The sequence below is a fragment of the Grampus griseus genome, assembly GCF_964374135.1.
Source record: "Grampus griseus genome assembly, chromosome: 18".
NCBI classification, from domain to species: Eukaryota; Metazoa; Chordata; class Mammalia; order Artiodactyla; family Delphinidae; genus Grampus; species Grampus griseus.
In genome coordinates this window covers 55,788,852-55,801,858 of record NC_139012.1, presented here as the reverse complement: position 1 = coordinate 55,801,858, position 13,007 = coordinate 55,788,852, and the positions used below count along the sequence as shown (strand labels likewise).

The following is a 13,007-nucleotide window of genomic DNA, read 5'->3' as shown; positions in this document are numbered from 1 at the left end:
GCCCTTTGTATGTCTGTATATAAGTGCTTTCCAAAGAGAGAGCATATACGTGCAGACATATGTAAGCACATGGATATGTACGTGTAAATACGTGTGCGTGTGCCACAAACACCACCCCAGGCTGCTACATAACCAGGGCAGAAGATACCATTAGTAATCACAACTTGTGACACCTAGTGGTCCCTTGGTTTATCTTCGGGATATACAAGCTCCTGCTGTCTTAAATATGACTAAGCCTTGGGCTAATCTCAGGGCCTCCTTCTCCTCCAGTCTCCTCTATCTTACACACCTGTGGAAGGGATCAAGCGTGTCTGTCCTTTTCTAAAGATCTTTTCCCTTAACTCTCATCTGGATCATAACTGAAGACTGGAAACCAACAGTTAAATTTAGCAGTTCCCATTCTATGAATTCTGTCCACTGTCCTGCCCTCAACCCTGAGAATCAGTACCTGTGGTTAAGAGATGTAACTGATGAAATCTGTAGCAGAGATGAACAGTCTGGATTGGGGGGTTGGGACAGGCAGGGAGGACAAGGCCCACCAGTTTCAGCCAGTTTAGGCCCTGATTTCATGTGTCCATATATGATAATGTTGATGAACTTGTATGCACTTGTATAAGCTAGTATAAAAGACAGAACTTCTGAAATTCAATAAATACATCTTAGAAATTTAAGGAACGTTTCATTTAATGATCACTAATTATCCCTAATCATGGCAAAACATTATGTGCTAAATATTTTTGTGAGAAAGTTAAATGGAAAACCAAGAATAAACATGCTTTCTGAATTTACTCTTAGTCTCGATATAGATGCTTTACCCCAAACCATAGATAATATCAAATTTAAAGAGTATAGTCGTAGCTATCATCATGAGTTCAAGAACCCTTCAAATTTTAGTGGTACTCCCAACAAATTTGTTGTTTGACTTTACTCAATTCAAATTAGAGTTATCTCTAAATTTTCTTCCAAACAGTATAAATTTACTGGTCAATCTTGATGTAAGTATACATGGAATTTTTACCATTTCAGTTGAATGTATAAAAATACCATTTTTTTAAAACCTGCCATTTTGCCCATTATTAACACAGTTTTGGGAACTTTTTTTTTTTAACTAAGATTTCAAATGTTAAAGGTACTCTCTGTTAGGAAAGTCCCTATTTTGTTTAGCCTTAATCTTCTAAAAATACATTAAACTCCATATCCTTAATTTATCAAAATTATATTAAATTAAAAATGTCACCGTTAAAAGGAGGTTACAAGATGTGCACTTAAAAATGAAGCATCTTTGGGATTCCCTGGTGGCGCAGTGGTTGAGAATCTGCCTGCCTATGCAGGAGACACGGGTTCGTGCCCCGGTCTGGGAAGATGCCACATGCCGCAGAGCGGCTAGGCCCGCGAGCCATGGCCGCTGAGCCTGTGCGTCCGGAGCCTGCGCTCCGCAGTGGGAGAGGCCACAACAGTGAGAGGCCCGTGTACCAAAAAAAAAAAAAGAAGCATCTTTGACTCTTCCCTAAGTGCAGCTTGTTAGCAGTTGTGTGTGTGCTTACACATATTTATTTTAGAAAATAAGGAGGCAGGTGCAAACATGAATCCACAGACATATAATAAAAGTTCTATTTTCATATATGGGTCCATTAACCTTAGAAAACAAATTCTCATAAAAATAGGTATAGAATGAATTAACTTCTGCAAATTTATTCTTAAAGAGCACACATATCCAATGATTTTATTGGTTCCCTTTTCAAATTCCTCGTTAAAGTCCCCCCGTGATAACTGACTCTCAGCGTGATGATTTCTACAGTATGATGAAAATTAGAGTGTATAAATAATCCTTCAGTCAGTCGTAAGCATTTGCTATATATACATATAAAATCAAATTAAAACTCTCAACTTTGAGCCCTCACAGGTCAACAGTACCTGCTACATAAAGAGTAGCACAGCATGCTTATCTCCACGTGACACAAAGCAGTTACTTTTCATTATTAAAATTAACCATGGGTGTGTCGATAAGATAAGAACACTGCACTTAGCGGGAACCTAACTCGAGGTCTGTTGTTTGTGCCGCGTTAGGGTGCGGTTAACCGCGAGCATCATTTACCAAAGGGCAGCAAAGGGGCACAGGGACTGGCAGGTGTCACCTCCCCATCCACCCTCTCAGAGTGGGCCAGGGAGAGGCAGGCTGCTGCCCACGGGAAGGGAAGGTGGCGAAGTTCACTGCAGCTCTGGCTGGTCAGCCTGCACTTCGCTCCCTGCGCAACGCACTCTACCGAACCACTGCACGGCAGGTAGTACCAAAAATGAAACACTCCTTTTTAGATCCCTGAGTGGGAACTCTAAACAGCGCTTCCGCTTTTTCCCACGCTCCCTGGTTCCTTTCTCCTCCGCCCCTGCCCACCCATCTCCCCCGGAACCCACCCTGGAGGCCCCAGCGCGCCGGCCGGGAATCCCTTTCTGCGGCGCGCCGTCCGGCTCCCCCAGGCCCCGCCTCCGGGCCCAGGCCCCGCCCTCACCTCGGCTCCACACTTTCCCGGGATCGCCCTGCGCCCCAGGCGCCCACTCTCCTCTTCCCCGCCCAGCCGCCTCCCGCCTTCCACGCTCCCCTTGGGCCCGCCTCACCTTGGTCCGGATCTGCCCCGAAGTGGACACTTTGCGGATCAGTTTCTGGGGTCCCTCTTGCTCCGCTTCGCTGTCGGACGAATCCTCTCCGGGCCCGGCCGAGGCAGTGGCGGGGGCTACCGCAGCGCCGGCCGCGGCGGCCGCTCCTCCCGCGGCGCCCGAAGGGTGGTGCTGGCCGCCGGCCCCCGCCATCCTCTCCGACTCCTGCGGGGACACAGCACCGCCCTGCGGGGGCGGCGGCGGTGGTCAGTAGGTGTGCTCTGCTCGAGCCGGGCCCGGAGCCCCGCGCCGAGGCGCCGCCGCCATCTTCCCCTCCCCCAGCCGGCCCCGCGGGGGAAGGGTCGCCGGGGACCAGACGCCTCCCGCGGCCGGGGCCCTCCAGGATCCCGCGCTCCGCTCCCGCCTGAGTGGCGACCGCGGTGGGGCGCAGGGGACACGGACCCAGGCCCAATGGGACGGCAGCGCACCCAGCCTCGGGATGTTACAGGGTTCCTGACCCGGAATACAACCGGCGCGGGTAGAGAGGATGGGAGCGACAGAGGGATTGGGACAACCTCCCACTTCCCCTAGGGTCTGGGGTCCCCAGGACGGACGGGAGGGCGGGGGAGACGCGAAGCCTCCGCAGCCCATCCCCGCAGGCCCGGCAGTAGCGAGGCTCCCTCCCTCGGTTCCCGGGCAGCAGCGGCAAGAACGGCCCCGGGAGTAGAAAGGGAACCTAGCTTCCTCCCGGCTCCCCTGGGTGCTCCCGCCACCTCCTGGACCCAGAATCTCTCCAGAGACACTTGGGCCTCGCCGCACAGTTCCCACGAGTAAAAGTCCCCTCCGGCCCCGAGGTGGATGGGCGCTGCCCCCTTTGTCTCCGGACCCCGGAGCCCTTCTCGGCTGACCCGTACCTCTCCCGCCTCCGCCTAGGGGTTCGGGTCCTTTCAGCTCTCCCGACCGTGGCCTTTAGTTTCTGGCCCACCCCCACTCCCATCCGGCGCACACGGAAGAGAAGAGCATTTTCCGGGAGGTTCCACTCGGCTCTGAGAACTTTTGGTTCAGAAAGAGCGATCCCTTTGGCTAACAGGAAACTGGCCAGGGCGTGGAGAGACAAGCAAGTACCCGCAGCCCGAGACGACAGAATGCAAAATAAATATCTAAGCTGAAGCGCTAACCGAGACTGCCTGGAAGAAAACAATGCACTGGAGCTGTGTGAACACCAGTGCCCGAGCACGAAAACATTGGAAGTCCTGGGAGAGCCACTCCCTAACCCGGACTAGAGCAGGAGGAAATGGGATCAACAGGCGGCAGGCACCGCTCACAGCTCGTCCCCCGCGAGCGGGCTGAGCGGACACTTGGGAATAGCAGCCTCGCGGTGCGTTGTGCACGCCCCGTGCCAAAGAACCCTTGTAGGTGTGGGAGGGCTTCCGAGAGAAGAGACTAAAATGACAGATTCCTCTTGTCGTCCACAGGGAATTCCAAACTGGTGTTAGCTATGTTTTTAAGTAGGGCAAAAAGTCCCTGCCAGATTATGCAGTCTCTTCACACTTAAGGAAAGCATTCAGTCTCTTTAGCGTGTTCGTGCCCTTCAGGGTTCATTCGAATTTTTTCAACTGACATGACCTTTGAGGGTCCTCCAGACTAAGGGAGGGATGTTTTAGTTTGGGATTTTTGTTGTTGTTGTTTGTTTTTAGTTTCAGTCTTACTCTCAATAATTTGCTGTGACAGAACTAACAGTTCTAAGAGATTTTAAGAAGCAATATGCAATCCTAATACCACTGTCTATCCACACGGTAGATTAAATTGACTGAAATGTAAAATGTGCTGATTAGTTTGAATGTGCAAAGACAGGAGATTGCTGCCAGGTAATACTAATTGATAAAGGCTACTTCTCCAGCCTCAGCTGTCTTCTTTAGGAAGGGAAGGAGGTGGGAAAATAAACTTTAAGAGCCCTTATGGCTCTGTAAAAATGCAATTCTATATCTACAAAGAACGTACTGCTGAGAAGGGAATTCTTTCAGAGAAAAAAAAAATCAAAATAATGGCCTTTATCCCAACCCAACTGTTTGGTCACTGACAAGTCCAATGGTCTGACAATGTAAATAAGAGCGCCTAGTAAAGGGCCTTTTGAAAGACTAAACCTAGTTCAGACCTCTCTTTTAATGTAAAGAACCTGAGGCCCAAAGTCACAAGCGGGACCAAAGTCAAAATCATGTGTCTTATTCTAATGTTCTATTCACCTTACCACATCATACAACAAAAGTTAGTCAATTATAATATGTTTCTGTTCACACTTTAGGCTTTAAAATTTTATATAAGTAACATTTTCCAGAAGCCAGGCAAAGAGTGATTAAAGGAAAAGGCATTGTTTAATGTCCATGCCTATTCTGTGATCTTAAAAAGAAGACTGAATACACTTCTCACTCTGATTCAAACACTGATCGCTTAAAAATATTAAAATAGCTTCCCGTGCAAAAGCTCGGCAATTAATGCTTCAAAGTAAAGGTATTCGTTACTTCATAAAAAATTAACCTCAGTTATCCCTGCTCTTCAAAGACTCCTGTAACAAGTTCTAAAATTTGGTTGTGACTTTGAAAGCACAGCCAGTCTTAGCCTGCTCATGCTAAATAAATGATCCCTGCTCTACAATTTCCCTAGCACATACTCAGAGTGAAATACTGTGTAAGCAAGTGAAGGAATGTTGCATCATTTCCCACAAAAGGCAGCTCGTGAAAAATCCCTCTTTTCTTCAATCATCTCTTCTGAGGAACTGTTTCAAATAATCCCAGATTTAAAGTAGCTGACCCACTAGCAACTTTGCAGGTTTTATCTGCAAAATTTCCAGAATCAATATTTAAGCTGTATATTGTATACTTGCAATGCACTTCGCTTCCCTTAAAAATATAATAGCAATGTCAAGAGCTCAATATTTGCAACCATTTTAATGTACCTCAAAATAGCAACTAAAACAAATTTCAAATATGTGGCATATTACATTATTTCTTTAATTTACAAGATTTCCTTGAATTTTTCCTTACTTGGCATTTTCAGATTTTCAAATAATTTCTTAGATGTGTCTTACATATTTATTATTACTTTGAAATCTTTGTTTGGAACACAACATATCACAAACACACTATTACAAACTTGGACATAAGCCACATAGACACTACATTCAAAAAGAAATGGAAATAGAAGCTACCACTAAATTAGGTTTAGGTTTCTACTTAATAGGGCTTTCTGTCCCATTTAAAAAAAAAAAAAAACTATTATATTGAAGATGTATAAGTTAGAGCCAATTCTCATTCTGATACCAACTTTATGAATATTAACATTAATATCTATAGAGATTTTTTGAATTACATTCTTATTGATCACTACTCATAACAAGAGGTTTAATATCCATTTGCAACTTTTAAATCTCATGTTCTATGGTTTTACATTAAATATTATATCAAACATAAATAAGTCTACATTTATATTCTGAAGAACCCAAGTACATAGGCACTTTAAAAAGAGTTAGGTTCTAGGACTCAAGTTTCTAATCAATGGGAACCATGCAAAGAACACTGCAGGTTGAACAGGTACAGACCTGCTTTCATTCAAACTTTAAAACTACTTCCGTAATACACTATTCCACATTTAGAATTTAACATTCAAAACTTCATTAAAATTTCCTTAGTTGTTACCTCAACGAAAAAGATTTCAAAATTAATTGTGATATCAATTCCATGTACATATGCTCATCACTGTACCTAAGGCAAAAAACCTTTGGCCGTCTAGACTTAATACATAAATATACTTGTAAACTCTCAGTTATGTTTTGGCCCTTTTTCCTTTGAAACTCTTCCCTTCCTAATTTTTCAGTAGTTCTGAATAGTTTCACCAGAGCCAACTACATAAAAATCATTTGGATATAAAAATAAATTTTAACAAGTCAAAGGTACTCTAGTGTCCCTGCACTGTTTAAGAACTACTTTGTAAATGCTCCCACACTCTTCTAAGTTCTGGCTAGAATTCTAACTATCCATTTTCCCCCAGGATATTATCTACAAGTAAGGGCTGCTTGGCTAAATATCTTCCTACCCACCTATTTCCAAAGTATTTTTTAATTAATTAGAAATTTAGGTAATGTCTCTGTTTCCACTGATTTCATTACATTCCAGACCTAGCATTAAAGAAAATACACAGACACCTGAATGCTAACATTTATCTTCTTGTAGGCCCAGTGCCCTAGGTGGAGTAATGATAAGGCTAACAGTTTATTTAAATGCCCTCACTTAACTAAATAACTTCATTTCATCTCCATGTACAGAAAAGTCACGATGGCCAGCAGCTGCTTCTCAGCTCCAGACATGGGTGCATTTCAAGTTAGACTTGCCGTTCTCTTTATTATTACTCAGCATCGATTCCTGATAACTATGTTTACTCTTCTGTCAGAATAGTTCTATGTAGAATCACATCATTTTGGGGTCCGGCAAAAAAGGATAAGGAAAGTAAATCCTTACATGTATGCTGGCATATACAGTAAGGGATAATGCAACAGGATCTGTGTGCTGTGAATACTGCCTGTTCAATATTGAATACTCCTTTTCATAAATGTAAATGAGTATACTTTTAAAGTATTAAAATTGCCTATATTTGAATTTAAAAAACAGATTTTAAATGACAGCAAAATAGAGTCCAGATCAAAGCAGATGTTCTTAACCCAAGGTCTTTGAGGGTCCACAGATTTGGTTTTGGGAATTCTGTGATTCCCTTGAAATGTTATTAAATTTTTATATGTATGTTGCATGCGTACATTTTGGGGAGAAAGAGAGTTCATAGTTTTGATTAGATTCTTAAAGGGATCACTGATCCAAGAAAAGTTCAAGAATCCCTGATTTTGATGAAATTTGTTTTGAAAGGAAAACTGTCCTTCAACATACTTAGATTAAGTTGGTATTTCCCCACTTAGCTCCACACGTCTGAAATAATTAACATTTAAATACTCTATTTCCCCTAATTTACCCCTTCTTTTTTCTTGTATACGCCACTTTTCAGTAATTTGGATAACTTTTCTAAGAAATTAAGTGAGAATCCCCTTTATTAGTTCTTAGACTTTGTGTCAGACATAGCTGGCCACAGGGTTTCAAATAAAATCACTTTGTCAAAAGTATCATTTTATACCACACATGAGATCTCTGAAGATTTTTTTTTTGGACTCTCTGAATGTAAACTATTAATATGTATGAAACAAGACATTCTGTCTACTCAGAATGAACACTCTGTGAGGATTTAAGGATTTGTGCCTGTGCTGTCAGCTCCAACAGTCCTGGAACATAGTAGGTGCTGTACAAAATACCTGTTGAGTAAATAAAAAGGCTTTCAGTGTTTAAAGAAAATAAACCTAATTTTTTTAGGAGAATTCTGCAGCTGGACAAAGTGTCACAATTCATTCACGTATTTCTGTTCGGGCTCTAGCTTCAAAGGCTAATAAATGAACATTTTCATTTTCGTCACTATAAGTAAAGCAAAAATGAAAGTCTTCCTCTGTTTTTCTAGGCACAAAGTAGTTGAGGCATCAGCATCCTAAAGTATTTTTCATTGTGATTGGTGTTCGCTTAAAGTATGCAAGTTCAAAAAAGACTTCACACAGGAGAGTTTAAAAGTAAAAAAGTTACAAAACCAGGTCACTGAATTTAGTTCTCAGTGATCTTTGATTTAAACTCCAAAACTGAATTGTTTTTAGTTTCAAGAATAATTTAATCCCCAGGCATAACCACAATAGAAGAAATACGAGTAGATTGGCAACCTAACAACATGTTCAGATTTACAAAAGCAAAGACAGCTGCAGATACAGATGGATCAGAGTTGAAGGAGCTGGGAGTGTACATATTAGAAAAAAAAAAAAAAAGGATAACCAAGCCTAGCACCTGACCTAGAAGCTCTCAACAGGCAGGGGGCCAGCCTGAGCAGATAACGCAGAGTCCCTGGGAAAAGAGCATCCGAACATGTTGAACAAAATACTGATGAGGCCAGAAATTTCGGACGAGGCTTTTCAAATAGGTTCAAGAATTTCAACCAAGGCGGAGTAGCAAACATCGAGGCAGGACGTAGAGAGCCAAAATTCGATGCCAGGGAAAAGGCAGCCCACACAGGATTACAGAGCTCTGAGCGAGACGGGGGTTTCGGGGTAGAATCACTGGAGAGATGCGAGGTGATTCTGACTGAGTTGGAAGAAAGAAGTTGGAGTTTGAGGGACCAAATCCGAAGCCCCCCGGGCTCCTGATCCTTATCCTCGCACACACAATGCACACGCACACGCACACGTTACTCACGTTACCCTAAAATTACCCGACCTCTGCGTTGTATGGGCAGGGAAAATCCTCGTCGAAATCGAGGTCAGCTTCCCGCTTCATCCCTGGCAAACCCCTTGACCCCTAGAAAAGCCCGGGGCTTTAGCGGCGAACACGAGGCGGAGGCGTGGTTCTGGGCTTCAAGCCGCGATCCGCCTAGCCAGCGCGTATCTCTAGGAACCTGCGCGCCCAGGTGACGGCCCAGGGCGCGGTCTCGGGAGGGAAAACCGGTTTCCTCCGAGCCATGAACGCGGACCCACAGAGTGGGTTTCTCCTTTCCCCCTCCCTACCCACCCTCCTCGCTCTAAAATCAAGTAAAAAGTTGAGAAGTCGATGAAGCACGGAAACAGTCCTCCGAGGGCCGTGGTCAGAGGATCGCCGGCGGCCCCTCGAGGAGAGTCTCGGCTGGCCGGACAAAGGCGCTCCGGGAGGCGCGCGAGGAGGAGCCCGGGCGGCGGAGGAAGCGCTGTCCCGGCTGGGAAGCAGCTGGGGACCTCATCCCGGGCCATTTCCTGAACGGAACCCGGCCCGGGCGGAGGCGGGGGTGGGGAACAGAGGAGAAGTGGGAGGGGGTGGGCGCGGGCGCTGTACCCACCGGTTCCTCCCAGGCCGGGCTGCGGGCGCCGGGCGCGGGGCGCACGTGCTGCGGCTCCATCGCGCCGGCCCGCGCCCGCCGGCCGCCCGAGCGCGCAGACCCGGGCCCCCGCCGCCGCCGCCGCCGCCGGGGCCGCTGGATGCGCTTCCCTCGCCGCGGTCCTCACGGCCGCTGCCGCCGCCGCCCCGGCTCCCGCCCGGGGCCAGCCACCGGCCCTCCCGCCGTCTCCGGCTTCCGCCGCGCTGCGCTCTCCCGCCCCCGCGCCGGTCCCTTCCTCCACCTCCACCTCTTCCTCCTCCTCCTCGGTCCAGCTCCGAGCGGTCCGCTCCCCGCCGCCGCCGCCGCCACCGCCGCAGCCACCACCACCGCCTCCCACGGCCGCAGAATCCGCCCCTCGCTCCTTCCTCCGCCCCCGGCTCCCTCCCCTTTTCCTCTCCGCTTCCCGCCCCTCCTCCCCGCCGCTCCCTCCTCCCGGCGGGCGGCCCGGGACGCACGTGACCCCCCTGTCAGGCCTTATAAGGCGCGGAACCGAAAGCGGCCGCCGGGTGGTCAGGGGCACCGGGCGGCAGTGGGGACAGGAGAGGCCTCCCCCGGGGACCGACGCCGAGCCGCAGCCGGGCGCTCGGGGAGCGGCGGGGAAAGCCCGGGCTGGGCCGGCCGATGCGCTGGCGACGGGAACGGCGGTGGCTGCGAGTCCCGGGAGACGCCTCCAGCGCCCCTCTCCCCGAGTCTCCCTCTCCCGGTGTCAGCAGCCAGTGCCCGCCTCCCTCCAGACGCCGGCGGCCCGCGCGGCAGGCACCTCCCCTCCTCTGGGCGCTGAGGCTTGAACGAAATCACGCTGGACAGTAACCGACTTCGACAGAGCGAGGGAGATAACTGCATTCCACAGCCGCTGTTGAACCAGTTGCTTTAGGGATGGTTTATTCTTTGTGACGTTAAAAGCACTGCAGATGGGTTAGCATCTGCCAGAGGGGTTAAGCTTGAGGGAGTACTTCTTTTATTCACTTTTAATGATTAACGGTTTCATGGGGAAAAAACCCTGCTAAGGAGTCGATCTGTCTTCCTATTCGAGCACTACCTTCAAGTTAGAGGGGAAGGGACTGGCAGTGACTGCTCAATAAATGGCAAGTCACCTCGTCCCGCCCTTTGAAAACAACGTTTCACACAGCGTTTCCAATCATCTTTTTGGCATCGAAGACGATTTCCATCTATTTCCAATCCAAGAATGGCTTTTCACAGGTTATTCCGTCTCCTGGACCTTCAGGCTCCTTCTGTCAGCATCTTCCCAAGGCCCCTAATCATGTCAAATATATTCACACATTTTTAAAACAAAATGAAATTTTCAAAACACTTAATTGATCCAGTCTGTCTCCAGTCCCCACCTCCTCACAGCCAAGCTCTTCGGGAGATAAACGCCTTTTCTCAATATTCTCACATCCATTTCTTCATCTACCACTCATTCTTCCCTGCAAACCCACTTCTGTGCTCACTCTTCTTCCGAGTCGACCCTGACAAAGGTCACCTATGGTTTTCAAAATTCCCTAAGCCGTTGGGTTGTTCCCCCCTCCACCTCCAATTCCCTTCTTATTTAAAATATCTGCAGCATTTGTCACTGGGGACCAGAACTTTTATCCTTGAAACTATCTCTTCCATTGGCCACTGTGACACTTCAGTTTCCAGTTCTCTAACCATCTTGCTCAGCCCCTTTGCCATCTCTGACATGTTGGAGTGCTTAAATAGTCTGCCCTTGGTCTGTTTCTAATGCTGCCTGGTCTATCCAGACCCACCCATGACTTCAACTACCAACCATGTGCTAGTAACTCGTAAAGTGTCCATCCCTATCCCAGATCTCCAGTCTGTAAAGCCAATTTCTTATCAGAAATTTCTACCCAGACGTCCCACTGACCTTAAACTCAGCTTGACTAAAACAGGAGTTAACTTTCCTGCCAGTTGCCTGTTCTCTCTAGTCTCGTTCTAGTAAATGTCTCCACAATCCGCCTAGTCAACCAAAGGAGAAATCTGAAAATTGTCCCAGGCTCCCCTTCTCTCCCCCATTGCACCTCCGTGGACCAGACATTCCTGCCCATCACCTTCTCTCCATTTCACTGCTCTTGCCTGGTTTCAGGTCCTTTCTTTCAAGCCCCTGAAACACTGCATTCCTTTCCTCATTAGTTTCACAGCGCCTCAGCTGGTTACACCTCCACCTCTGCCATCTCTCACCTCATGGCTAAAATAAGCTTTCTAAAATGCAAAATCAAGCAAGTCATTCCCTGGATAAGCACTTCAAATGGCTTCATCTTGTAGTATGAAGTCCCAATACCTTAGCCAGCATCTATTTCTCCAGTCTCATCAAACACTCTGAGTTCCTCGAATGCAGTTCCCTGTCAGGCCACTTATTTTTATACAGTACCTTCTCATGGAATACCCCTCCTCTTACTCAGCCTGTCCAAACACCGATCATCTTTCCAGAATCAACCTAAGAGTCACCTTTTTTTATGAAATCTTTTTTGACTCTGCTGGCCACTCTCTCTAGACAAAATGCACACCCCTCCCTCCATAATGCTGTAGAATACTTTATTAAACTCATTTTCTTTTACATATAATCTCTCTGATGACAGGTAATGTGACTGACGCCATCTTCCTAGTTCTCAGTACAGTTTTTTTTTTGTTTTGTTTGTTTGTTTTGTTTTGTTTTTTTTTTGCAGTACGCGGGACTCTCACTGTCGTGGCCTCTCCTGTTGCGGAGCACAGGCTCCAGACGCGCAGGCTCATCGGCCATGGCTCACGGGCCCAGCCGCTCCGCGGCATGTGGGATCTTCCCGGACCGGGGTTGGCGCACGAACCCGTGTCCCCTGCATCGGCAGGCGGACTCTCAACCACTGCGCCACCAGGGAAGCCCTCAGTACAGTTTCTGATGCATGGGAAGTGCTCAGTAAATGTCGAATGAGTGAATTATATGATCGAATTTGACTTACTATATTTTTATGGCTGTAGAAAATGTTCCCCATGCATTAACTCCCAACTCTGCAAATCGTGTTATTATCATCTTTTATAGAGCTAGAAACTGAAACTAGAAAAGAATAAAGCAATTTGCCCAGGGTTCCACTGTATAAATTTCAAAGTCAGGACTATAACCCAGGTTGCCTAGTGAAGTTCATTAGGTGTTTATCGGTCCATTGTTTTTCCACCTTAAATTCTATTTTGTCTGATACAATTATCTTTCTTTTTCTTAGTGGTTGCCTAGTATACATCTTTCCATCTCTTCATTTTAAACCATTCTGAGTCATTATTTTTAAGTGTTTTTGTAAATAGCAGTTGAATTTTGGTATTATTTACTCCATCTGAGGGTCTGCCTTTTAGTAGTCTATGTTAACCAGTTTTCATTTATTATGTATATTAATTAGGGTAAAAGGCTCCTTCCTCCCTGCCATCCCTCAAACATAATATTTATATCTCTCTCATAAAACACTCTTGGGATA

General features: G+C 46.7%; 1 protein-coding gene across 3 annotated transcripts in view; it reads right to left on the bottom strand.

Moving 5' to 3' along the window:
- The window catches only part of DGKH (diacylglycerol kinase eta), a gene marked incomplete at its 5' end in the record, with an annotated part of 172,228 nt that extends 162,640 nt beyond the window's left edge, over positions 1-9,588 (bottom strand). For 2 of the 3 annotated variants that reach the window (XM_082675917.1, XM_082675919.1), the window contains 2 exons: positions 2,614-2,817; positions 9,529-9,588. In XM_082675917.1, coding sequence (XP_082532043.1) covers positions 2,614-2,817; positions 9,529-9,588 — 264 coding nt within the window. Of the gene's footprint in view, positions 1-2,613; positions 2,839-9,528 lie in introns of all 3 variants that reach the window. The other variant, XM_082675918.1, reaches the window with a different exon arrangement.
- Positions 9,589-13,007: the final 3,419 nt, after the last annotated feature.